We start from the raw sequence: 25,984 nt of genomic DNA on the forward strand, positions 1-25,984 counted from the left end.
GCCTGCGCAGTCTCCACCCCAGGGCCGGCTGTAGTCAGACAGAGAGGCCAGGAAGAGCCTATTACAGGAGCAGGGCCGCCGAGGTCAGGAGAGGGACACTGTAATGCAGCCAGGGTAGGCAGAGTCCTGGCTGGGCCTGGGGGACACTCAGTCCTGCCTCCTGCAGGTCCCGTCCATGCCCCAGTTGTCCATTCCTCAGTCCGAGGGGCCTTGGCAGGCCTGACAGTCCTTCATGTCCTCAGAGTAGTCCTCGATCTGGATGGTCATGGTGTGGAAGTGGAACCTCCCCTGCAGGAGGGTGCTGGCCGCCTTCAGCACAGCCTGGGCATCTGCATTCTGAGCTGGGGGCCGAGAGGACATATCAGAGGAGGCACCAGAGAACTGTTTACCCTTCAAACCATCCAGAGCCCAGGTCTCACACCCCACCCCCAGCAGACAGGATGGGCGACCATGAACATCAAGAAGCCCCCAGATTCCACTCCTGTGCCAGGCCCCCTCCACGCCCAGACCAGGACATCCCTGAAAGAGCTGGCAAAGCATAGGCCTTAAGGCCCCACTTCTGCCACTTAGTAGCTCTAAAAGCCTGGGCAAGTGACTTTACTTCCCCACCCCACGCCCAGCCCCAGTGTCTTTGTGGATACGTGAGTTTGTGATGATCAAATGAAATAATGTGTTTAAAGCACTCAGCACAGGGCCCGTTTGACATATGGGCCCTCAAGCATCTGGGGTCATCGGGACCCACTGGGGATGGCCTCAGGCCTTTCGCAGCCTCTCTCCCTCACCACCCTGGGCGTCCCAGCCACTCACCAATGGCGATGTGGACAGACAGCACCGGCTGGGCCACAGTCAGGGCCCAGATATGCAGGCTGTGCAAGGCTTCCACCCCCTGCACCGACAGCAGCAGATCCCGCACGGCTGTGAAGTCCACGCCCTTGGGCGTCCCTGAGGATGGCAGGGACAGGGGCTGAAGGAAACGGCCCCTCCCATTCATGCCTGTCACTGCAGGGCTGGCTCCTGCTCCTCAGTGTCATCTCCTCAGAAGACCACACTGGCCAGCAGGTCCAATGTTGTCCCCACCTTCCAGACCCCCCATCATGTCACCTGTTTTTTCCTCTTCACACTTAACACTCCCTGAAATTATTTGTTCATTTGTTTATTGTTGGTCTCTCCCTCTAAAATGGAAACTCCATGAAAGCAGGATAGTCTGTTTTGTTTACTGCTGTATCCTCAGTGCCTAGAACAGTATATGGCCCATAGTAGATGCTCAATAAATATATTTTTGACTGGAGGGAAGAAAAGAAGGAAAGAATAAAACTGGAGGATCCTTGGACCCACCCAGGCACAGTCTCACCTTCATCATCACTGCTTGATCTGGGTCAGCCATATTCTTACAGAAAAAGCTCTGAACTGCAGCCAAGCACTCCTGCTAACCCCAGGCCAGCACCCAACGCAACTCCAGACTGACCCTAACCATGCAGCGACCCATGACCCTGACCCAAGACTCAAGGCCCTAGAGCACAGGAGAGTGGTAATTCAGGCCAGACCATTTCCACCACTGACCATTCTCCAACCCCTTCAAAGTGCAGCCATGTCCTCAGGAGTCAGGGGCATGGTTTGGTCCCTGAGATGTAGGAAAGGACTGAGCTGGAGTGGATTCAGTAGCCTTGTCCAAGACTTACTGCCCTTTTCTGGCCTCAGTCTGCCCACCTGTGCAATGGGAGGCATAATCCTTCCCCTTCTCTCTTCCTGAGAGAAGGTGACTGGAGACTGAGGAAGTGTACAGGGTAGGGCTGGAGCTTCAGGTGCTACAGACACCACCCAGAAGCCACCTGACTAGGCAGGGAAGACACCTCCCAGCAGGGGAAGAGGCGCCCTCGCTCGGGGCTAGGAGGAAGGGAAGGCATGGACACTTCCAGGAACTGCCACACCCGAGAGCCCAAGCTCTGTGCCAAGATCAGCCCAGGGCCCCAGGGGATCTTCTGGCCTATGCCAGGCTCCAGACCATGTCTGTCCTGGGATCCCCCCGACACACATAACCTAATTCAAGGCTAGAGGAGCGTGAAAGCCAAAAGCAGAAAGGGAGCCCCAAAGCCCAGGTTACCTTCCATCAGCACCAGGATCACATCTCTCAGGATGGTCAAGGTTGTCCCCAGGACCAGGATGGAGAAGAGAAAGGTGCAGATGGGGTCTATATACTTGTACTCCGGCTACAGGAAGAGGGAAAGGCAGACCTGGGTTCACCACCCAATGCCTCAGCTTCCCTTCTCCCCTCCCACCCAGCACTGTGTTGGGGAGAGGGGCTCTCTCTGCAGAAAGGGCATGAGCCTCACCCTGGCCCTGCCTCCGAGTTTTCTACTCTGTTCCATGTCTGGAAGAACAGGCAGGACAGACCACAGTTGAGGATAAGGCACAGTCCCTTCCCCTCCTCTCTGCCCAAGGGGCTGAGATATGGACAGAGCTAAAAGGAACCTTAGACACCATCTGGTCCACCTTACCCATTTTATAGATGGAGAAATTGAGGCTCAATTAGAGCAAGCAACTCACCCAGCATCACACAGCTAGCAGGCAGTGAAGCAAGGCTGCAAACCTGCCTGGCTCCTTCCACTGCCCCTCCATGCCCCTATGTGATGGGCAATGCCTGGGCTTCGCAGCACGCAGTCCTGGGTTTGAATCTAGCTCCACAACTTACTAGCTGTGTGACACTGTGCAAGTCACTGAACCTTTCTGAGCTGCAGAAAACACTACTGCCTCCCTCTCAGGTTGTGGTAAGGATCAGAAGTGCTGACAGTTGGATAAATGTTCTTTCCCTCTCCCCACCCTTTGGTCCAGAACTGGGAGGGAGCTAGAATCTGGAAAGGGCCTGTACAGAGATGAGCCCAGATGGTCTGTACTCCCCTGCTCCCTGCCTCCCTCTGTCCCCAGTTCTGACCTTGAAGTATAAAATATAGGCTGCCACCAAGACGCCCACGCTCTGCAGAAAGTCCCCAATCACATGGATGAAGGCAGCTCGGACACTGGGGTTCTCCTGCTGCTCACTGGTGTCATGGCTGTGTGCATGGCCGTGGCTGTGCCCATGGCCAGACTGGTGAAGGATCAACCCCATTCTACAGAAGTGGAGACAAAACCAGGGGGCTCACTGAGGTAGCAGGTAGAGGTCACTCATTAGGGCTGGCCTTCCTGTGGGGCAAAAATTTCAAGTCCCTGAACCCCGTGGGGGCTCCTCACATACCTCTGGCCATGTGAGGAGCCCAGCCCATGTGGCCTTGATTCAGAGAGCCACAGGAGAAAGTGCTCCACTCCACTGCCATGCCAGGTCTGGGCACAACAAAGCGATAGTGCCAAATCTGAGCATGAGGGCATTATGGAGGTCACCTAGTTCACCCTATCATGTCACAGATGGGGAAACTGAAGCCACTGAGCAAGGGAGAGAAATATACCACTGCCTCTCACTGAGACCAATTTCAGGCACATCAGCTTGAAACAGACTTGGGTTGTGCCCCTAGGGACATGTGCTCCTGTAACAATTGTACTCACCCCTCCCCACTTCAGTAATGAAGACTCCAAGGTTACTCACTCACATGTATGGGGGAGTGGGTGGGGTTGATGTGGCCCTAGATTTATGGCTCGTGATGTCCTTGGCCTAGGCCCGAGAAAGGACCCAGGTGTTCCAGGTGCCAGAGGTCAAACCATTAGGGAAGTTCTGTCCCTGTAGCCTATGCCGGACTGTGGCATGGCCTTCTGCCACTCACTACAGGACACACAGGTGCGGTGTGAGAGGCAGGAGGAGGGGGCCCCACTCACATGATGTTCACAGCCACGGCGCAGCCCGACGTGATCAGCATGGTGCCCCCCTCGATCTCATAGTTCCCAGAGATCAGCCGCTCCGCAGCCAGGTACACCAGTACCCCAGTCACGACCCAGATGGACAGCACAGAAAGCAGGGCTCCCAGGATCTCTGAGGAAGAACCCGACACCAACCTTGGTGTGGGCCCCAAGGCTGGGGAGGCTGTGCCTCCCCTCATGATCCCTCCCCGGCAAGCAAAGGCAGGGCCTGGGTCCGATGGGGCTCTGCTGGTGGTATGGCTGGCCTGGCTGCACCTCACCCATCTCTCACATGTCTGGGAATGTTAGAGCTAGAAGGAACTGAAGAAGTTATCTGGGTTCACCCATTTCATTTTACATGTAAAGAAACTGACTTATTAAAATATATACCTTTTGCTCCCACATGGAGGAAAGTGACAATGCAGCCCAGAGGTGAACTGAGGAGAGGTTAAAGCCTGTATGTTCCAGCAGGCTTTGCTGACCTTTCCCCCCACCCAGAGCCGATCCATGGAGCTACGTGCAGCGTCAATGCCACTGTCATTTGTTCCTGAAGTTTGGCCACTGCATTTCTCAGGGAGGAGAACTCCACTTCCCTGGAGACAGGGAGCTTCTGGATGACTGGAACTCCCATCAGACTGGGAGTTCCCAGAGGACAGAGGCCCAGGTTGACATCCTCTTCCCTTATCCAAGTCACCCTCCTGGACTCACTCAGGGATCCACCCATTACAGCCACTTAAGAACCCCTGTTCTGACCCACCCTCTCTCCCAACCCCATCTTCAGTCCAACCAGGGTCCTCACCAGCTCGCTGCCAGCCGAAGTTCATGGTCTTGGTGGCTGGCCGGGAAGACATCCAGATGGAGAAGAGGCTGATGAGCATACTGGCAAAGTCAGTGAGCAGGTGGGCTGCATCAGTCATGATGGCCAAGCTGTGTGCCAGGTACCCACCTGCAGGGGCAGGGCCAGGAGGGGGGGGGTCCTTATCAGCTCCCCAAACAGCCAGCCCCCGAGATTGTGTGTGCAGCAGGGAGACGACACACTGGGTTGGAGATCTCTACACCCATTAGCAGTACAACTGTGAGCAAGTGCCTTTTTCTCTCTGAACCTCAACTTCCACTCTCTGTGAAATGGGCCAACAACATCTACTTATAGGGTAAATGTGAAAACCGAGTTCAAATAGGGACCAGAGGCCGGGCGCAGTGGCTCACGCCTGTAATCCTAGCGCTCTGGGAGGCCGAGGCGGGTGGATCACTCGAGGTCAGGAGTTTGAGACCAGCCTGAGCAAGAGCGAGACCCCGTCTCTACTAAAAATAGAAAGAAATTATCTGGCCAACTAAAAATATATATAGAAAAAATTAGCCGGGCATGGTGGTGCATGCGTGTAGTCCCAGCTACTCGGGAGGCTGAGGCAGTAGGATTGCTTAAGCCCAGGAGTTTGAGGTTGCTGTGACGCCATGGCACTCACTCTAGCCCGGGCAACAAAGTGACACTCTGTCTCAAAAAAAAAAAAGACAAATAGGGACCAGAAAGCACAGTAGGTACTTAGTAAATGCTCTTTCCTTCTAGGAATTCAGGCCTTCCCTTGCCTAGTAGTTGTGTGTGATCTTTGGCAAGTTACTTAACCTAAACATGCCTCAGTTTAATCATCTGTAAAGTAAGGAGACTAGCAGCACCCATATGGTAATAAACATTGTTAGAATTGCATGAGATAATGTGTATATAAAGGGCTTAGCATAGTGAGAATTCAATAAATAGGGCTAATAGTGTTAATATTACCGGGAACATCCAGTCTACCCATGTGCCAAATGAAGTTGGCACAAAACTCCTTACCAATGACTTCTCCGATCATGAACACCAGCCAGACGGTGGAGGCCACATAGAGCTGGCGCCGGGCCCGCTCCTTCTTGGGGTCATATTGACTGCCAGTACCCTTTTGGGCATGGCAGTAATGGTTGCTCTGGGCAGCCAGTTCAATGGCCTGCAAGTCCAGGCCACGTCCAGGCACAGGGATCCAGCCAGCCCCATCCTGCCACACAGTAGCCATGTATGACCTGGCCAGAGAGGAAGGAATCAGGAACACAGCTCTGAGATGGGGCAAGGAGGGCTGACTCCAGTCTCATCTCCCCCTGAGGCCTTGGTGTCCAATGTGTCCAATGGGAAGAACAGCTAAGGACACTCTAAGCTCAACAGCCCCTGAGGAGTGACCAGAAGGTGAGACGCCTGTGTTCACAAGCCTGTGCTCCCTCCTCCCCGATCCCTTTCAAGGCCAAGAGAAGGCAAAGACCTTGGGAACTGGCCAAGGGGTGGGCTGTCCAGTCCAGCAGAGAAGGAACAGAGCTCAGGCTCCAGAGAAGAGCAGAGCCCCACTCCAGTGCACTTGGGGACACAGGGCCTCCCCAGGGGAGGGCTGCCCGGGGGCAAAGTGCTGGGCAGGGCGGAACTCCAGGTATTGGACTCCTCCCCCCTCCCCAGGTGAGCAGGGGTCAGGATCTGAGCTCAACCCTAGGGAGGGATGATCCTGGGACCATGGGGCCACGGTCAATTTCCTCTTTCCCCCACCTCACCCCACCCATCCTGCGTGGCCCCATTTCAAGCCGCCGCCAAAACCAACCACCGCTAGGATGGCAAACGACGAGGTGCCTCTGATGCCGCCCAACGCCCGCCCCTTCCCACGCGGTCGCCTTACCGGGCTCCGGGCCTGGCGTCCAACAGGTGCTGCTTCTCCGTGGCCTCCATGCAGCCCCGCGCTGGGTGCGGGCAGCTGCGCGCCGCGGCCCCGCCGAGTGCACCCTGGAAGTTGCGCGCGGGACGCTCCGCCACGCGTACCCGCCTGCCGGGAGGGCCCCGCACACCCAGCGATCCCGCGCCTCGGCTCCGGCGTCTCGGCGCCAGCCTCTGCACCCCGCGCCCTCCCGCTTTATCCGGCCCTCGCCACCCCGTGTGAAGCGGCCCGCCGCGAGTCGTGTGCAAAAGCCCGCGGGGCTGGGGGAGGGGGCGGCCGGCTGCAAAGGGCGTCCCGGCGCTGCCCCTGCGCACCCATCGCTGCGCGCACCGGGCCGAGGAGCGGAGCCGCCTGCGACGAAAAGCCCGGCAGCCTTGGCCCAGCGCGGCTTGGAGTTGCTGCGTGAGCTCCGGAGGACCGCTGTGCCCACTCTCCCCGCGGGGTGGGCCGCGTCCCTACCGAAAAGTTCTTGGACTTGCTTTGTAGAAATCCGCTTTGGCAGTTCTGATGACAGGAATGTGGCTCCTCGCCTCAGAATAGGGGCTGCCGAGGCCACTGGGGTCGTGTCCCCCCTCAGACTGGACGCCACCCTGGGCTTGGTCACATTTTCTCTCTCAGGCTGGAGACTCCCGAGGTGGGCTGTGTTCTTCCCTTCTGGTTGGGGGCTCCTGGGGGCGGGCTCTGCCTCACCTCGGGCGGGGCAGTGTCCCTCCTTAGGACTGGTTGGGACTGACCAACCCACCCTGGCCACTGAAGCAGCGCCAGTTCCTCTTCTGCGCCCTCTGATTGGAATCTGGAGTGACCAGCTTTATCTCCACCCTTACAAAGAACAGTGTCGTGGGCAGAGCTGACCACCGCCACCATCCCTTCTTCCCCTCCCCCGCAGCTGCTCACTTGCGCCCCAGGAGCCCCGACAAACAAATGCTGGGGAGATGCAATCAAAGGTGCCGAGAGTGGTGGTACCGCTGGGGGAAGCGCCATGGGGGAAACACGGCGGTTCCTGGGAGCTGGGGCCTGTGGTCCCCCACGCTGGCCTCTGACAGCTGCCCTCTATGGAGAAAGAACCTCCCTGGCCGGTCACTCCATCATCCCCAGCGCTCTTGGTGGCCAGAATCACAGCTTGGTGGTATAGCCCTCCACGGAGACAAGAGTCTGAGGTGCAGAGTCTTGCTCACACCACTGGGGACAGGAAGGGGCTCTTTCAGTCTCTCCCTCTATGGGAGTCATCTTGTTAGGAGACAGGTGCAAGGAGTGAGGATGGCCAGGACATGCCTCCTTTGCTTGGGCCCTCACTGAGCGCCTCTCCACCTCCTCTGGACTTTTTTTTTTTTTTTTTAAGACAGAGTCTTGCTTTGTTGCCCGGGCTAGAGTGAGTGCCGTGGCATCAGCCTAGCTCACAGCGACCTCAAACTCCTGGGCTTAAGCGATCCTACTGCCTCAGCCTCCTGGGTAGCTAGGACTACAGGCATGCGCCACCATGCCCGGCTAATTTTTTTCTATATATATTTTAGTTGGCCAAGATAATTTCATTCTATTTTTAGTAGAGACGGGGGTGGGGGTGGGGGCTCTCGAACTCCTGACCTCGAGCGATCCACCCGCCTCGGCCTCCCAGAGTGCTAGGATTACAGGCGTGAGCCACCGCGCCCGGCCTCCTCTGGACTTTTGAGAGTGAAAAACCTCAGACTTCACAATTTTCTTAAGGTATAGTCTAAGCATCAGTAGGCTCTACATTACCTGGAGAAGGTGTTAAAATGCAGCTACAGGTGCCTGCGTTAGACCAACTGAGTCAGAATCTCTAGGTGTGGAGCCTGCGTATTTCTGAAAATTACCAGGGAGTTTTCTGTACAGTCAAGTTTGAAGACCTCTGCATGATAAGCTCTTGCAGGTCATCTCAGATATGTATTCACCTGATCTCCCCACTATGTTATAAATTCTTCGAGAGCAAGGATGAATGTTACACTGATAGTACATTTTAGCTCAGCTCTGAGCACCTACAGGGCACTTAACACTTGTGAATTGGATTGAAATAAAGAAGTAGACAAGTTTAGGGCTGGTCATTTAATCAGATAAGAGTAAGTGAGGGGAGGTGCTACTCACAGGAGCTTTTGCTGGGCTTCAGTTTCAAACTGCCCGAAGCTCAGATTCCTGTTTTATAATCTATTTGAGGACAAAATGTTTATGCTTGGCCCATGGGTTTCCGTCATGCCTGTAATCCCAAAGGGAAGAATCGCTTGAGACCAGGAGTTCAAGACCAGCCTGAGCACCATAGCGAGACCCAATCTCTACAAAGTGAGGACTGAAGGAAATTAGAAATATTATATTTTACCCCAAAATATGGCATTTTATCATGCCCCACTGACTTAAGAAGCCTTAAGGTGCTCCGACCTCCCCCCACCTCATCATTCTCCCAAAGTCCTTGAAGTTTCTTTATCTGTCTGAGATCTAGACCCACCTTGGGAGTACAATTGTTCCGTTCTTCCCCTCCCTGGAATGTGACCACACCTCAGTAGACTACTGTCTCACCTCTCAGACTCACTTATTCCAAATTCCAAAGAGAACTATTTACCAGTTTATCTTTGTTCCCCATCCATTCTTTCTCCCTGGGAATCCTTTAGTGTCCCTGAGCTGAATTCCTCTTCTTCACTCACCCACCCTCTTGCCTGACCCATTTCACCTGTCCCCACTCACCCTCCTTTCCTGACCCATTTCACCTGTCCCCACCCACCCTCGTTTCCTGACCCATTTCACCTGAAACGCATATAAGCTTCGGAACCCTGCTGGGGAGGTGAATCTTCATTCTGAGGGTTCCTATGTATACACGTTAACATGAATTTGTGTCTTTTTCCTCCTAGTAAAAATAAAATAAAATTCCTCAGGTAATGTTGAGGCCTGGGAACTACTAGGTCATTCTACATAGGACCTCCTGGGGAATCTCTGAAGGAGCCGGGTATATAAGTAGACCTGGCATTTTTCATACACACGTTTATAGAGCTTTTACAGAACATTTTTTTCTGTAAAAAATGGTCTCACAGTCTGTCACCCAGGCTGAGTGCCATGGTGCAATCATAGCTCACTGCAGCCTTGAACTCCTTGGCTCAAGTTACACTCCCAAAGTGCTAAGATTTTTTTTTTTTAAATTGGCTTTGCTGGAACTTTTTCATAGGGAATTTCTACCCGAGGAATTTTATTTTAAAAACATAGATTCTGACATTCTGTAGCCAGAGTCCAATTAATAGCCCTGGGGTGGGGCCAGGGAATCTGTATTTTTAAAATCCTCTATGTTTGATGCTATTGTGGAATTATTGTTCATTTTTTATGTATAGTGGCTATGATTTCAAGGGAACTTCTATTTAAAGTATTTAGGGATAAAATAATATCTGGGATTTGTCTTAAAATAATCCCAGTGGAGGGCATGGATAATGGTATAGAAGAAACAAGTATGTCAGTAGCTGTTGAAACTGAGTGTTGGGTGAGTGGGGTACACTATAACTATTCCCTCTATTTTTAAATATTTTCAAAATTTTTCAGAAGTAAACATTTAGAGAAAAATAAAACTTCCGTGGTGATTCTGGGGTAGCAGCCTGTGGAGCTATGTTCAAGATTCATGGGAAGAACCCCCTGGAAGCCAGTTAGCCAGTTTTCCTCTCTTGCAGCATGCTCTTGAAGGAAGCTTGTTGTTTTGTTTCGTTTTGTTTTTTGAGACAAGAGTCTCGCTCTGTTGCCCTAGGTAAAGTGCTGTGGCGTCAGCCTAGCTCACAACAACCTCAGACTCCTGGGCTCAAGTGATCCTCCCGCCTCCACCTCCCAGAGTGCTAGGATTACAGGTGTGAGCCACCACACCCGGCCCTTAACTTTCTTAAGTGTTCCAGTTTGCAAGCACAGGCAGAGCCCTTCCTGTGGCATAGGAGAGATCCCCTTATTAGCAATGAACAGATACCATCCTGGAATTTAAACTTTAACTGATTATAGAGTCTTGACTGCTCTCCTCCTCATTTTTAGTGACCATATATGGGACTGATATGCCTGTTGCCCATGTAATCAGGAACTTGGAGAAGTAATCTGGAGATAGAATGTGCACAAGTTATGATACTGATTCTTGTGATTTCAAGATGATAGAAATCACCTGTCTTTCCGGCCATTAGTCTTCTATGGGAGGATACTTTAGGAGATCAAACTATAAAGGAAAACAAGTGTGTGACTGTCAAAAAGACAGGATAGTGGCTACAGCCAAGCAGAGGGAGGAGCCGTGTTGGGAGGCAGGCATGGAGGGCTTCTGGGGGGGTCTGGCAGCATTCTTTTTCTTGACCTGAGTGGTAGTGACACAGGGTTTCATTTGACAATAGTTTATTAAACTCTACAACTAGTTTTGTGCACTTCTGTGCATATGTGTGTGTATTACACGATTTTTACAAAATTAAAACAAAATGCTTCAGAACTGGAGAAGGACGAGAAATGAGAGCAAAATCTGATTCCTTGCAATTCAGAGTTAGGAACTGAGTTAGCCGTAGAAAAATTCCCAGAAGCGAAAATGGGCAGAGCTGCAAGGGTTTAGAGCAGTGGTCCCCAGCCTTTTTGACACCAGGGACTGGTTGCATGGAAGAGAGTTTTCCACAGAGGTTTCCAGTTTGCAGTGGGGGTTGGGCTCCTGTGAGGGTCTGATGCCACCGCTGATCTGAGGGCGGGTGGGAAAGGAAGGGGGCGGGGCTCAGGTGGTGACGGGAGTGATGGGGAGTAGCTATGGGTGTAGGTGAGACTTTGCTTGCCCGCCCCTGGCCTCCTGCTTTGCAGTCAGGTTCCTGGCAGGGCCAGAACCCTTGCTGATCTGTGGCCCAGGGTTGGGGACCACAGGTTTAGAGCACTGTCCTAAAATGAGTTCCACACAACACTAGTCCTGGAGAATGTCATGTGAATGAAATCAGTTGGGAAATGCTGGGTTAAATATTGAATCCAAAAAAAAAAACCAAAACTTAAGAGATTTAGGGATTAGGCAGTCTTCCAAGCCCCATGAACTTCATGGTCCTTATCTAAAGGTGATTGGCTTTCTTTATGGCAGGACTGCCCAGAGTCCTTAACTTGCTACCGTGTTGTGAAGTCTAAAAGGTGGGACGGGCTCTGCAGTGCTCCTCAAATTTAGAAGCCCCTGGTATATCAGACCCGGTCACCATGCTGCCTCAGATCGGCTCAGCCTCTCCCAGCCCTTGGTCCCTTGGTCAGAGAAAGCCTGCATGCTACTGTGGCCACCGTCATCACCTCATCCCCCAGGATTGGTGGCTGTCTTGACCTTCACTGGAGTAAGTCCGGGCACCAGCATGGCCCCCATTGTGTCTGCTGAGGTGAGGGCCGCAGCAGCTCCCACACCCTCGCCCAGCCTAACTGGATGGCATAGAGCCTCTGGCTCCTCCTGCACCTCCAGACTCAACTGACGTACCCCCAGTGGGGCCAACGATCCGGCTTCCCGGGCAGCTGCCCAAAGCAGCCAAGTGACACCATATAGAAGTGAAGGGGGAATGAACACTCTGGGAGGCAAATTTCAACTCTGAGAGACAGGGGATAGGAAGGAGCCAGTGGACAAATGTCTCCTTTTGCTCCCCAGATGGACTGTTGCAGATAATGTCGTGTTCTCTATGGCCTGCTGAAACATCTCGTATGACCGAGCACACAGCCAGGTCTTTGGTGAAGCTGTGACCCGCTCAGTCGTGCAACACCTTGAATTTGCTCCCCTCCTTGCTGGCCCCGCTTCTGTTTCCTTCACTGTCGGCCCCAGGGGCGTACTCTGTAGGGTCTCATAAGACAATACCCCAAAAGGAAGGTCTGAGAAGCAAAAGTTTCTCTCTGACCTTTTCCTGTCTCCTGTCTCTGGCCCTTCATTCTCCCCAAGGCCAGCCATAGAAACTCTAATCCCTCTTCCCCAAGGTGGGTCATAGAAACCAGGACCCCTTTTCCCCAAAGCCAGCCATAAAACCTAAAAATATTACTCTAAAATTTCCCCCACCTTTCTGGGTAAAAACTGAACATTTTAAAAATGAAATTATCTGACCTATCTTGTTTGATCATAGGTCCTATGACCCCCATTCCAGAGAGGGTCCTGCCCACACCCGGAAGGAAGGAATGCTGCTCAGAGAGGCCAAGAAGAATCCAGACAGACAGGCCTTGCTGGGTCTCCCCACTCAGTCTGTTAGCATCAGATCATACCTGTGTGTCCAATCATATTTCTACATGGCTGTCCGTACTTTGTTGAACCTAAACATAAACCCAAGAACAGTTTCACCTGTATCTTTGGGTCTTCATTCTGAAGGCTCTCATGTCATGTAAAACTATGATCAAATACAGTTGTGTGCCTTCTCTCCTATTAATCTGTCCCTTGTCATTTGATTTTCAGGGAACCTTCAGAAGGCAAAGAGGAAATTGTCCCTTGGTCTCTACAACCTCCAACTAAAGCATTTAAATTTTGCCTTGGGCTCTGTCTTCTGGAGAACCAGAGCAACAACATACTGAATCTGTTATTTGAGGATCATCTTGGGGCCAGTTTTCTATGGCGCTCACATTGGGAAATGATGATTTAAAGAACTCCCTTGGTGGGACATAAGCCTAGCCTGGACTTGCCTTCTACTTCCTATCAGGCCTCCTGTCCATCCCACGGAACTCTCCTCTCCAAAAAAAAAGGCTGAATGAAACCCCAGATCCTTTGAATAACAGGAAGAGAGCGTTGTGCATTTATTAAAACAACATATAACAAACCCAGTTACCATCCCGTGTGTTGGGGACAGGCACTGAAATACAGTACATCATCCCTTTCTAGGCCTGTGGGTGCTACCCAGTCCTCCCACCAAGGAAAGGAAGTGGGCAGCTCCATCAGCCTGGCTTCCTTCCCCTCTTTCTGACAGTCGCCAGTGACACAATGACCTGGCATTATCATACAAAAATTCCTTTACAAAAAGCACCAAGTTGGCATACATATACAAGTATATACAAAAATCACATTTTAAAAATGTACAAAATATTTCATTTTGCACCAACGTAGAAAAGTGTCCTGTGTGATTGTTTCAAGCACGTTTCCAACTCCGGTTCAGTGGCTGCTGGACACAGCAGTGGGGGTCCTACTCTAGTCCCTGCTCTCTGAGCAGAGAGAAGACACACCTTCCCATTGCCCCTCTGGGGACCCCGACCCCTCCCACCCTGGGCCTGTCACCAAGGCAGCCGGGCCCATCCCCACCCTCCCCAGTCTCTCTGCATCTAGAGGGTCTCTCATTCATCCAGCTGGTGTCCTGAAATAAAGCAAAAGACACGAGGCACATGGTGAGATAGGGCCGCAGGAGGGTCCAAGGCATGCCAAGCTACAGTGACAAATAAAATCATCCAAGCTCCAATTCCTGCCTGGTCTCTTCCTTTTGAAACCAAAACAATTCAGCTGCCAAAACATTATGGATGTTATATCAAGCACAAAACTCCAAAAGACTACCCTATATTTTTCAGCTGGATTAGAATTTAGTTCTAGTAACTATGGCTTGAAAAATAACATTTGCAAACATGCTAATTAGCAAACATGTCCTTCCAATGCGCCAGACACTGTGCTAAATGATTATCTAGTTTACTACCCACTACAACCTATTGAAGTCACTCCTATTATGCCCCATGCATGGATGAGTGGCCCAAGACTCAGAGAAGTTGTGGACTGCTCCAGGTCACAGCACTAGTCCGGGCTACATCTGCGATTCCAGACCCAGGCTCTTAATCAAACTGCCAGCTCGGCAAACTCAGGTGCCTTCAGGGGGGCCAGTAGATGACACCAATGAGTGAAGCAGGCAGGCATGACAGTGGTGGGGCCAGGCAAACCCATGTAAAGGGGACAGCCACTCCCCAGAGCCAGGGCTCCAGGACTGGCGGAAGTTCAAGCCCAGCATGTTTGCTCCTTCCAAATTTTCACATGAAGGTGAAAATGCAGATTCTTAGTAGAAATTTCCCCCCCTTTTTTTTTTATTAATTATTATTCCTTTTTAAAAAACTCCTAATTTTTAAAATGTTAGCAACTGATTTTTAAAAAATTTTAAACACTCTGTTGGCCAAACAACACCTCAGCGGGCCCAGCCTGGCTCATTAGGCCCCTGTCTTTGACTTCTGTTACTTGTGTTTGACCTCTGTTACCTGTCTTTTTTTTTTTTTTTTTTTTTTAAGACAGAGTCTGGCTCTATTGCCCCGGCTAGAGTGCCGTGGCGTCAGCCTAGCTCATAGCAACCTCGAACTCCTGGGGTTAAGGGATCCTCCTGCCTCTGCCTCCCTAGTAGCTGGGATTACAGGCATGTGCCACCATGCCCAGCTAATTTTTTCTATATAGATATTTAGCTGTCCATATAATTTCTTCCTATTTTTAGTAGAGACGGGGTCTCGCTCTTGCTCAGGCTGGTCTCGAACTCCTGAGCTCAAACAACGCACCCGCCTCGGCCTCCCAGAGTGCTAGGATTACTAGCGTGAGCCACCTCTCCGGGCTGTTACCTGCCTTTGACCTCTATTGTGCTGTGTTGCTTCCCATTTAAGAAGATCATTTAGATGTAAAATGGGATCTTTTTATTATGAATAGTTTTGGGTTGTTTTGTTTTGTTTTGTTTTTCTCTAAGGGTAAAGAGCGCAAGACTTTACCCTAAATAAGTTTAAAACACATTCTGGGAACAGGACTGTCATTCCCAGGGTCTAGCGCAGCACTTCACACACAGTCGGTATCTCATATTGTTGTGGAATGAATGAAGGGATGAAGGAATGAGGGAGATGAATTTTTTACCTTCTTCCTTCCCCTCTGTGGAGTCTTCCTCTTTCTGATCTTCTTCTTCAATGAACTCTTCCTCTTCCTCATCTGTGAGCAAGAACCATTGTGTTAGGATGGGGCTGGTTCCTCGGAGGAGCTACTGGAAGGAGAGGCAGGCTGGAGAGGGCGCTGCCTAAACACCTGCCCATGCCCTGGTCAGGGTCAGATGGCCCCACAGGGACAGCAGTGGCTCAGAAGGTGATGGGCTTGCCAAACCCAAGCTGCACAGAGGCCCTGCTCCTGCGATCCTCTACCCTCCCTCCGAGGACGTGAGGCTTTGTTTCAGAAGCAGCAGCACCTTCTGTCACCTGCTCTGCCTGTGAGCAGAGAGGGGACTTTGGGGAAGCACGTTCTGCGCTTCTGCACTTCACTCAGTTAGACATAAACGTCGCCTGGGGAGAAAAAAACTCCTTGATCATCAGAGATCAGAGTCCTGGTCTTGAGGGAACTTGCTCAGCCATTGCAACCTGCTCGCTCAGCACCCTCACCCCATTTCCTCATTGCTTAGCTTCCAGAGAGGTGAACATGGGGTGGGGAGCACAGCCGGGCCATCTCTGGTCCTTAGTGTTCTAAGCCGAACACAGGACAGTGACCAAGCTGCAACCTATGTCTTCGCTTTCTCACCTGGGCTGTCACCTTCAAGCTCTCACAGTGAACATACTTCCCCACCCCCTCCCCTAGGCCACCTCCTCAATCTTTTGGGGCCCTGCAAGGGCCACCACAGTCAGAGCATTTGTCAAGAGTGTCTCCCAAACAGCCAAAATTCCAGCCAAACAACCGAGATCAGTGCATAACCCAGGGAGTTTTATTGCTATTTAATCGTGATCACGATTACTGCTCATGACAGCGTTTGCCGAGGACTCACTATGTGCCAAGTGTGGTGCTAAGTGCCGAATATGCTTTGTCTCATACAATCCTCACAAGAGTCTGTGAGCGGGATGGCCCTCAGTGGGGTCTGTGTGGGCTACTTGCTAAGCTGTGTGGTCTTCGAACAAGTTGCTCAGTCTCTCTGAGCTTCAGTTTCCTCAACTACAAAAGGAAGAAGATGACAGCACCTATCTCACCAAGTTGTATTAAATGATAGCATTTATGTCAAGGGCCTAGTGCCTAGGACATAGCAAGTGTTCAATAAATGGTAGCTGTTGCTACTCTCCCATTTTACCTATGAGGAAATTGAGGCTCAGGGAGATTAGGAAGAGCAGTGTAGGTCTTCACAATGCTTTGTTTACATGGTGCGACCCACTCTTGAATATCTTAGCTTAGGGTCCGTAATAGTGACACAGATAATCTGCAGCAACGAATGTAGCCAAGTCCATTGGTATCTCCGCTTTGGGATGTATTTTGTCCTAACCCATGAGTAGGGTATTTCTGGGGATCTGAGAAAAGACTTAATACCAGAAACTGAAGGAGGTGCCCAGAAGCATTGCTCTTTCTCATGCAAGCCTGTTTATGGTTCTTGCTTGTTCCTGCCCACACACACCCTTTTTCTCTCTCTCAGCTGGTCATCGGAGTATCACCTCTCAGACCAACGCAATAGTCAGCAACACTGGAGTCGTCCTGTCTTTCCCTGCTGCTAAATAGCTGCCTTTCAGCTGCAGCAAATTAACGTCTTTGCTTCTCATTCAGTTCCTCGTTTCTCTTCTTATTTTTCCCCTTGTTATTGCTGTGCTTGCATCATTGCAATTATTAGAGGCACTCTATGGAAGAGTAATTATAAGCAGAAATGAGGTCCCTGAGTATCATAAATGGTAGCGTTAAGAAGCCGAAGTTAAGACTACCCTTAGGCAATAACTAGTGTGTGCCTAGGACTCCACAGAACCTTTCTTTTTTTCTTTTTTTCCCCCTTTATTTTTTTTCCCCATGGATTTGCTTATTCTGGATACAGAACCTTTCTGCATCAATTTCTGATGTGTTGCAACAGCACCATGAGGTGGTCATTATTAGAGGGACCACTTCCAACCTAATTTTTAAAAGTTAGAAAATGAAACCCAGAGAGGTGGAGGGGGGATTGCCAAAGGTCACACAGATAACAAACAAAGGCAGAACCAGGATTTGAACTCAGGTCTGTCTTATTTCAGACCCCATGCTATTTGTACTGCCCCAAGAGGCCTCCTGCTGTGAATTCATACATAATTTACTGAGCCACAATTATGCACCAGGCACCATGCTAAGCTCTGGGCTCTTCTAGAAGTTGGCTGTATGAGTTCGACTTGATCTCCAGGATCTTGCTAGTGTATCTGCCTCCCCACCGTGGAGCTCAGTGGGAGGGATGCTGGCTTTCAGGGGTCAGGCAGGCAAGTAGGCAAGCGGCACCACCACCTCCTTTACCTGTCCCAAAGTCAATGGCCCTCAGGGTATCCGCTATGTATTCCAAGTCCAAAGTGAAGTAGTCCATGTTTTCAAAGCCTGGCTCTATCTTCCCCAGCTGGCAGCCCTTGGAAGCTTCCACGATGCTGTGGGGGAGAGAGGGAGAGGCAGGGTGAGATCTCTGGGGCTCAGTGCAGGGAGGGGTGTCTTAGCTCCCACTCCAGGAGTGCACGTGCCATGCCCACACCCAGGCCTTCCACCTAGAGGCTTCCCTGGAGGGGTGGAGTACTTCCTCTCCAGACTCCTCTCCAGGACAGCAGAACAGATGGTCCAAGAAAGTGCAGTATGCAAAGGTCAGGAAAGCAAGCCTAAGGTGAGACCCTCCCAGCAGACCTACTGCCCGGGGTAGGGGGGCCTGGACAGAAGTCAGCAGCCCTGGTGGGAACCAGGGCCTTGGATCCCTGGGTCAGGGTCCCTGGGGAGACACTGACCTTTTGATGAGTTGCTTGGCACTCTGTGGGGGGAGAGAGAACAAAGGTTAGGATTGCAGAAGAGGTAACCCCAGGAAACCAGCACACCAGCGACTGGGTGTTGCAGATGGACACTAGGTGCCATTCCCTAGCCTGGTTGTGACCTGCTCCCCTCCCCGAGCTGAACAGAACTGGGATCTTTTTCCCTCTGTCTATGGTCTGCACAGGTCTCAGTCATCACCCTGGGACCCTCCCATTGTCCTGGCAGGAAGCTTGTGTTCTAGGGGTATCAGTCCAAACACTCCTAAACCCTGAAATCTCCAATCTGAGACTCATATCCTAATCGCCTTTTCATACCCAATGTCTAGTACAAAGCCTGGCCCACAGTAGGAGCTTAGGAAATTTTTATTGAACTGAATTGTGATGTCTTATAGCTGAGCCTTTTCCATCCTCCCCAACAAGCTCTTCTAGGGCAGGGCTGTGTCTGCTTCATTGCTGTGGCTCCACCTCAGTGCCTGGCCTATGGTTGGTGCTCAATCAATACTCTCTATATAGGAGAGTGTGTTTTGCAGTTTACAAACCCTTTCACAAACATCCTCTTATTTGATCCTCATCAAATCAGGAAGAGGGAGGTAGGGATTGTTACATGCCCGTTTTATAGATGAGGAAACTGAGGCTCACAGGGACTTAAATGACTTGAACCTTAGACAGGGCTGCAGAGTCAAACTGACCCTGCCCAGGCCTTCCGAGTCCTGCTCACCAAGAGGAAGGTGGCCCCACCAGGCTCATCCAGGGACTGGATGGCCGTCTCCACCAGCTTCGTGGACTTGTCGAGCTGCTCCTGGTACTGCTGGATGAGGGCCTCTATGAAGCTGAGCTTCTCCTCCTGCTCCTGTGTGATCCGCTGCAGCAACTCACTCTTCTTCTCATCCAGGATGGCATACAGGACGTCAAACTTCTGACTCAAAGTTTCCTTCACTTGGTGACTGTTCTCCTGGGGACAGAAATCTTGCCATCACATCCCAGAGGGTCCTTACTCCCTACCCACAACACTCCTTTCCAGGGACAGGAAGAAACAATCTAAAGCCGGGAGAGATCTTACTAAACCCCGTTTTACAGAAGAGGAAGGCTTAACAAGAAGAATGTACTCGTGAGGTCTCACGGCTACTTAGCACATCAGTGACATTCAGAGGCTGGTGTCACAGAGAACAGCTAGCCCCTTCTTCAAAAATAGAGGCTCTAGGGTCACATGGCATGACATATTCTGAGCCTCCCATATGCCCCAAGTCACACTCTTCCCTCCGTTTTAGAACCAAGACTGGATTTGGGAAGCGCCGCATCCTTTGGTCCTAAGAGAGGTGGAAAAGCGGCTCCCCTAGTGCCCTCCTCAATTCCCTTCTCTCCAACACGGATGTTACCTGTCAGTTTCCTCTCCTGTAGAATGGGTATAATAGTAGCTCCTCATCAGACTGGGAGCCTCTCCTGGGTGATCACAATGTATGTCGCCTTCCTTCAAACCTACCCTTCACCGGGCTCTTCGTCCACTAGCAGCTATCAAGACTCCTCCCCCATCTCATCTCCAAGTCCCCACCCCAGATGGAGATGCAAAATCATGGATGCTTTTTCTGGGATTGAAAAGTTCCCTCTGCCCTTGACAGTCTTGCTACTCAAAGTTCAGTCTGTGGACCCAGTAGCTTGGGCAAACCCTGGGAGCTTGTTAGAAATGCAGAATCTTACGCCTCATTCCAGACCTACTGGAACACCTGGATTCTAACAAGATCCCAGGGTGATTTGCATGCACTTTAAAGTTTGAGAAATCTTGGTTTACTACAGCACACCTGAGCACATTGCTCCGAATAAACCCGGGGAATTATTGGTGGGACGCTCCCTGAGGTCAGGGACCAGTTTCCCATCCCCAGCACCTTGGCAGGGCCTGACACACAACTGTGCTCAAGAAGCATTTGCTGAGTGAGTGGACAAGTGGATTAGTCCCTCCCCTGCCATCCCTGCTTTGCCACCAATGGCTCCAGGCCCCAACCTTTCGCCACAACCCCTGGGTGAGCTTTCCCCAGAGACCAGGCTGCAGTGGGAGGCTTCCAGCCCCAAGGCATGGCTTTCCTATCCCCTCACCTTGGTCACTCGACAGGAATCCTCCAGCTGAGTGATGATGGTCTGCACGCGGTCATTCCCTGCCACCAGCATGGAGATACAGTTACTCAGTTCAGTCTAGATGGGGGGTGGGGGGAGGTCAGGAGAGGAGAGACAGAAATAGCTTCAGGGCCTGCCCGCTAGGGCATGGCAACAATGGTGGCTCCCTCCCTCCCCTCCCTGCTAGAAAGAGCCTCCAGTAGGGGTGTGGCCCCTCTTTCTGGGGTGCAGCTCAGGCCCAGAGCAGAGGATATCAGAGAGATAGTACATCCCTGATTTTACAAATGAGGCCGAGAATGGGGAAGTGAGCTGCCTAAATACACAGCAAGGGACTGGCAGAGGAGGGGCTTGTTTCTAAGAAGGGAGGGACAAAGAAAAGAAAGAGAGTCAGAGTTCTAGAAGAAAGAGACCAAGAGAAGAGTGAGGGTGGGGAAGAGAGAGTATGGAAAAGGGGGCTGCAGCTCACTAGGTGTACAGGGTAGTGGGACCCCACAGGCCCAGGGAGAGGGCTCTAAGCTGCCTTCTGCTTCAGGGGAATACGAGGTCTGGAAGAGGTGAGAGGCATGGGAAGATATATCCGGGGCCCAAAGTACGCTGGGATGGAGAAGCCATGGCCTGAGAGGACCCTGGTGGCCTGGCCCTGGGGTCTGACTTCTCCCCTGTGGCCACACCCAGGTGCTCTCAAGTGGCTCTAAGTATAACCCATGAGCTCAGCCACCTCCCCCAGGAAGGCAACGGCTGCTGTCCCTGCGGCTTGGTAAGTCCCTCCAGAGGGACTATTCAAAGGGCCGGCTCAGCAGATCTACGGGGATCAAATCTACCTCCTGAATCATCCCGCCGTGCCCAGCAACCCCAGGCCAGGGGCAGAAGTGGCTGGAGCCAGTACCTTTTGTCCCTGGAAGACGTTCTGCAGCGGGGCCACCTCACAGGCCTTGTGGGCCCCAAACACCTTGCACATGGAGCACGTGGGCACCTCACACGTGAGACAGTAGATGTTGATTTTCTCATCTTCGTGTTCCTTGCACATAGGGTGGCTGCCCTTCTGCAGGGGCCGACTAAAGTGGAAAACGGTCACCAGTCACGGGGGTCCTGCGTCCCGTCTCTGCCCACCCCACCAGCTCCAATCACAGGAGGCCACCCCGGACTTGCACCCTGAACTGTCAGTGGCTGGCTGCCCCAAAACCTTTTCTTTTCATCCTCTGGGGACCTGGACCAGGGAAGCCAATGACGCCTTACCTGTCTCCCCATCCTAAGACTCAATCTTCAGTGACGGAGTTAGCCTGAGGCTCTGCCAGCGCAGAGAACACAGGAAGGGTCATAGAACTCCAGAGTCCTTCCAAAATGCCTGGAGGCATTTTAGAGAAGAGGAAACTGGGCTCCAGAAAAGTGAACTGACTTGCCCAAGGTCACCCAGCTAGTCAGGGCGGGGGAGAGTTCATTTGCTCTAAGTATAGTCACCACGGCTCTCGGTTATTGCAGGCTGGGCTCTGAGCTAGGTGATTTATACTGATGGCCTCATTTAATTCTATATTTAATCCACCAGACTGTAACCTCCTTCAAGGCAGGGAAACTTGCCTTGAACCTACAGTGTACCGTATCTGGCACAGAGGAGGTGGTAATTAAATACAGGTAGAAAGAATGAATCAATAGCTAGCATAGCAGTTAGGAATATTCACTGTGGAGTCAGTCACACCCTCTCTCTCCGGTGAAGCCCAAGCTTCACCACTTGTTAGCTGTGTGGCCCTGGACAAACCTCTGACCCTCTCTGAGCCATGAAGATGCCCCCAAGGATGGGAGAGAAGCAGTGTGTGTGCGCCCCAAGTCACACAACTGGTACGTGGGTAGCCCAGGGCTGTCCAACGGCCCAGCACAAGCCTGGACTCCTAGTCCAGGGGTTCTTCCCAGGGTCCATGTCTCTTTCTTCCCTAACATGCGTTCTTAGAATGCCTTTCTCCCTTGATCTCTTTCTGCACGTAGCGTCCCTGGCATATTATTTGTGCTTCTCTTGGGCCAGTGGTCATTTCCTAACCTAGATTTGATCTTTTGAGTCTAGGTCTCACCCCCCACCAACCTCAGCTAGACTCTACGCTCATTTACAGCCACGCCCTATCTCCACCACCCCTGACTCCCGCCCCTAACGTGGCAGGTAACAGGTGTCTCACAAACCTCGAATGGTGACTGCCCCCTGTCAGTGTCAACACCTCACCTCCGAACACTCGCATGACTCTTCACACCCAGGCTTTATTGTCCCCTCAAGTTCTTAAATAAGCCCCTTTCCAGACTTGTCTTTTGGCATCTGTGCCCAGGGTCCCCCGTCCCAAGTCTCTCTTTGCCACCTGCCTCCATGTGCTGGAAAGGGAGCCCAGGCCTGAAGTGCTGAGGGTGAGGCAAGGGTCAATAGCTGCACCTGCCGCCCTCCCAGGTGCCCACCCTCTCCAGGCCAGGCTTCCGCATCTGGGTTCAAATCCAGATGGTTCTACCACTATTCACTTTGTCATTTTGGACCAGTGAGTTCACCTCTCTGAGCTGGGGTTTCCTCTCAGAGCTGCTGCAGTCTTGGCAAAAGTTGTCTGTAATTAATGTGTATTGCCCGGCACAGAGCGGACCTTCAATAAAGGGCAGCTGTCATTGTCATTCAACTACACAGCAAGGCCTCAAAGGGTTCAAACACAACATGCTCTTCATAGGTCGACATTGAGTGGGCGAATAATTGGCGTGATATCGATTTTATTTGTTGTAATGATCAACAATATGTTTGCATTTTTGCAGTGTTGAGCTCGAGCAACATGAGAGGCAATCTAGCATACCCCGGTTAAGAATATTCCCCGTGGAATCAACAACTTCTCTCTTTCAGCTTCTCTTCAGCTTCACACAGCCAGCTGTGTGTCCTTGAATAAACCTCCAACCCTCTCTGAGCCTCCATTTCCTCAAGGTAAAATGGAGATAAGAATGCCTTACAGGGTTACTGTGATGATTAGATAGGGAAAATGCCTGGAAAGGACTTGCTACAGGGCCTGCACACAGTAGGTGCTCAATAAATATTTGATGTTTTAAACAGTTTTCATCAATATCCTCTTTGACAGTCACAATAACAGATCGTACTATCTCTACCCTTTTGCAGACAGGGGAAAGGAAGCTCCAAAGCTTCAAAGACCCTACAATGCATTAGTCACAGAGGCAGATGAGCAAACATGGCTCCCCAGGCCAGGACATTTTCTCCCTAGACCTGGCCCCTCACCTTCCCTTGGGCAGGGCACTGCCTGCAGGGAGGTGCTTGGTGAAGGTTTTGGACCATACAGGCTGTGAGCTCAGCAACCTGGGAGTCTAGTGATGATGTCCTGATTTGTAAAGATCTCCCCCGTAGCTGTGTCTCTCCCCACTTTGAGGCCAACACTGCACAACCTCCACCACTCACAACATTCTGCCTGCAACGGAGCTATTTTATTATTGTTTACAGGGAGACTTGGAGCTGGATTGACTGGGTCAACTCTCAGCACTTCCACTTTCCACTCACCTCTTTGAGCCTCTGTTTCCTCATCTGTGAAATGGGGATAATAAAAGGCCTGATCCACAGGGCTGTGGAGGCACTAAGATGAAGCATTCCCAGGGCCCAGCACTGTGCCTGCCGGCACGTGGGAAAATAGCCATTGCTGTCCTTATAGACAACCTGGCCGTGTTCTCACTGGGCGCTTTCTCTGCTGACCAGGGCCACTCAGCTGGCCCCCGTGCCTCTCTCCCACTCTCTCACCTCATCTTTCCCCCAGTCTCTGTCTCAGGATCGCTTAGGAAGGCAGCCTAATGTCTGGGCCCCTTCCCATCCCCTGATCGATCCACAGAGCCAGGGTTGGGGGATACGGGCCTCTGCCCCTGCCTTAGGAAGAGGAGAATGGTTCTCAGAACTGGCTGGTGCAGCTAGCCCAGCGAGAGGCCTGGATCCTGAGCAGGGGAAGGAGGAAGAAGGAGCCTGGGAGAGCGAGACACGGCATGGCTGGGAGGGAGGATGGCCCCCCAGCAGCCGAGAGGACTGACCTGGAACACTCCTGCTTATAGATGTCAATGATGTTCTCCACCAGCAGATTCCTCTGCAGGCCGTACACACCGTGACGATCCATGATCACCTCGTGGCGGCAGGAGGGGCAGCGGAAACGGCCTCCAGACATGGACATCGAGCCAGCCCGGTTGGTCCAGTAGGGATTTGCAGCCTGCAGGTGGCAACAGTTGCCATCAGGCCTGGGCTGCGTCCTCAACTCTTTCCCTTCGAATCTCTTACTCTCTTTCCTCTGACACCCCAGCCGCTCCCGTCAGGCCAAACGACCTGGAAAGCCCCATCTTGCAACGAGAGCCAGCCCACTTCCACACAGAGCACCCGAGAAGCAGCCAGGCCGTCAACAGGTTTGGGAATCGGCAGACCCGGGTTCATGTCACCATTACTCTCTGAGTGACTTTAGGCAAGTGATCTTACTCTCAAAGGCTCAATCTGCCCAGTCATGAAATGGGCATTACAAGTAGAGCAAGCTTCTAACGCTGCCACTTTAAAGATTAAATAGTGAGAGAACATTGGGCAAAGTGCCCCTGGGGAACCTTGAGTCCTGCTCCCAGCCAGCACACCCACTCCCACTCTTTTCTCAGGGACGGGGAGCCCCTCCTGCCCCCATATTGTAGGGAACTGCCTCAAAAGGGAAGATGCCTCTAGTGCCCAGTGCCTGCCGCCACCCTCCTCCTAAAGCTCTGGGCCCCCTGCCACCTGGAGCTGGCTCCAGCCACAGCCACAGGGGTCTGGTTTCTCTCTCCTATCCCCTGTCCGCCACCCCCCACCCTTATCACTCTTGATTGGAGAGTCAACAGGGAGGGCGCTGAGGACAGGGGTGGGGGAGCTGTGGGCAGGGCGGGAGGGGAAACCTGCGTCACGGAGAACCAGCCGCCTCCCAGCCCCCTCTGCCCGATCCAGAGGCCTCCGCAGGGTTTCGCTTCAGAGGGGAAAGAGCCATCCCGTTGGAAGGCTAACAGAGAAGGAATTTCATTGCAGGGAAGCTGAGTAGCCACCTGGGGCCCCAGGACAAGGCCATGGCCAGCACTGACCTGGAAGATGTCATTGGCACACTTCCGGCAGAGGTTGTGCTGGCACGGCAAGATGACCACCGGCTTGGTAAACATCTCCAGGCAGATGGGGCAGATCAGCTGCTTCTCCAGGTTCTCCATGGGGTTGCCGTCCTGGATCAGGCCTGACTTATAATCCATATTGTGGGGTGGGGTGGGGGCCCACCTGGCTGTCTCTCTCTACGCAGACCTGGGGGTCTGGCCTTTGTCACAAAACTCCCAGTCGGATCCCCTTTGCCTTCTCCTGGTGCCCGGATTCTGTCTTGGTCTGGGGCCCCTCTGATATTTATAGCTGAATCTTGGTCACATGAGCCCCAGGAGGGGACCAGCTGAGCATTCCGATGCCAAGCGCCTGGCGGGGCTTGAGTTTCCTCCAAGCCTCAAAGACTGGGCCTCTCAAATCACATGCAAGGATGAGCAATCACTGTCCCCCAGGACGGGGGTCGTAAACAAGGACAGCCTGTTCAGAGGCAGGCTTAGGCAAGGGCTGGGGACCCAGAGTTTCCTCGAGAAATTGGTCTCCCCCCACACCAGGCTAGTGAGTCAGGGAAGGGGACCCAGCAAATGGGCCACTGGGATTCAAGGGGTTAACAGTCAATGCCCCCTCACCGGCCAGGCCAAAA

At 52.2% G+C, this 25,984-nt stretch overlaps 2 protein-coding genes across 3 annotated transcripts; both read right to left on the reverse strand.

Annotated features, from left to right (window-relative positions):
• Window positions 1-195: 195 nt before the first annotated feature.
• Window positions 196-6,556, reverse strand: SLC30A2 (solute carrier family 30 member 2). Of its 2 annotated transcripts, XM_069477484.1 has the most exons (8): window positions 6,507-6,556; window positions 5,651-5,871; window positions 4,622-4,768; window positions 3,802-3,955; window positions 2,930-3,104; window positions 2,102-2,207; window positions 808-942; window positions 196-341 (listed from the first exon to the last, which is right to left on the reverse strand). In XM_069477484.1, exons 1-8 carry the CDS (start codon window positions 6,554-6,556, stop codon window positions 196-198), a joined length of 1,134 nt encoding a protein of 377 aa, XP_069333585.1. The 2 variants fall into 2 exon arrangements, with proteins under 2 accessions (XP_069333585.1, XP_069333587.1); XM_069477486.1 differs by lacking the exon at window positions 4,622-4,768.
• A 6,667-nt stretch (window positions 6,557-13,223) lies between these two features.
• On the reverse strand, window positions 13,224-25,621 carry TRIM63 (tripartite motif containing 63). The gene is made up of 9 exons (XM_069477487.1): window positions 25,344-25,621; window positions 24,294-24,466; window positions 21,151-21,319; window positions 20,247-20,342; window positions 18,877-19,110; window positions 18,138-18,160; window positions 17,668-17,792; window positions 15,316-15,387; window positions 13,224-13,807 (listed from the first exon to the last, which is right to left on the reverse strand). Exons 1-9 carry the CDS (start codon window positions 25,500-25,502, stop codon window positions 13,788-13,790), a joined length of 1,071 nt encoding a protein of 356 aa, XP_069333588.1. The 5' UTR covers window positions 25,503-25,621; the 3' UTR covers window positions 13,224-13,787.
• Between the last annotated feature and the right edge of the window lie 363 nt (window positions 25,622-25,984).

Source organism: Eulemur rufifrons, chromosome 8 (assembly GCF_041146395.1).
Source record: "Eulemur rufifrons isolate Redbay chromosome 8, OSU_ERuf_1, whole genome shotgun sequence".
NCBI lineage: Eukaryota > Metazoa > Chordata > Mammalia > Primates > Lemuridae > Eulemur > Eulemur rufifrons.

Excerpts from the sequence above, each read along its gene's own strand:
- SLC30A2 (XM_069477484.1), bottom strand. The coding sequence starts at position 6,556 with ATGGAGGCCACGGAGAAGCAGCACCTGTTGGACGCCAGGCCCGGAGCC. Across the intron at positions 5,872-6,506 it reads GACGCCAGGCCCGGAGCCCG|GTCATACATGGCTACTGTGT; the intron begins GTAAGGCGACCG and ends CTCTCTGGCCAG. Across the intron at positions 3,956-4,621 it reads CTTCGGCTGGCAGCGAGCTG|AGATCCTGGGAGCCCTGCTT; the intron begins GTGAGGACCCTG and ends GTTCTTCCTCAG.
- TRIM63 (XM_069477487.1), bottom strand. The coding sequence starts at position 25,502 with ATGGATTATAAGTCAGGCCTGATCCAGGACGGCAACCCCATGGAGAAC. Across the intron at positions 24,467-25,343 it reads GTGCCAATGACATCTTCCAG|GCTGCAAATCCCTACTGGAC; the intron begins GTCAGTGCTGGC and ends TGCCACCTGCAG. Across the intron at positions 17,793-18,137 it reads GCCAAGCAACTCATCAAAAG|CATCGTGGAAGCTTCCAAGG; the intron begins GTCAGTGTCTCC and ends TCTCCCCCACAG.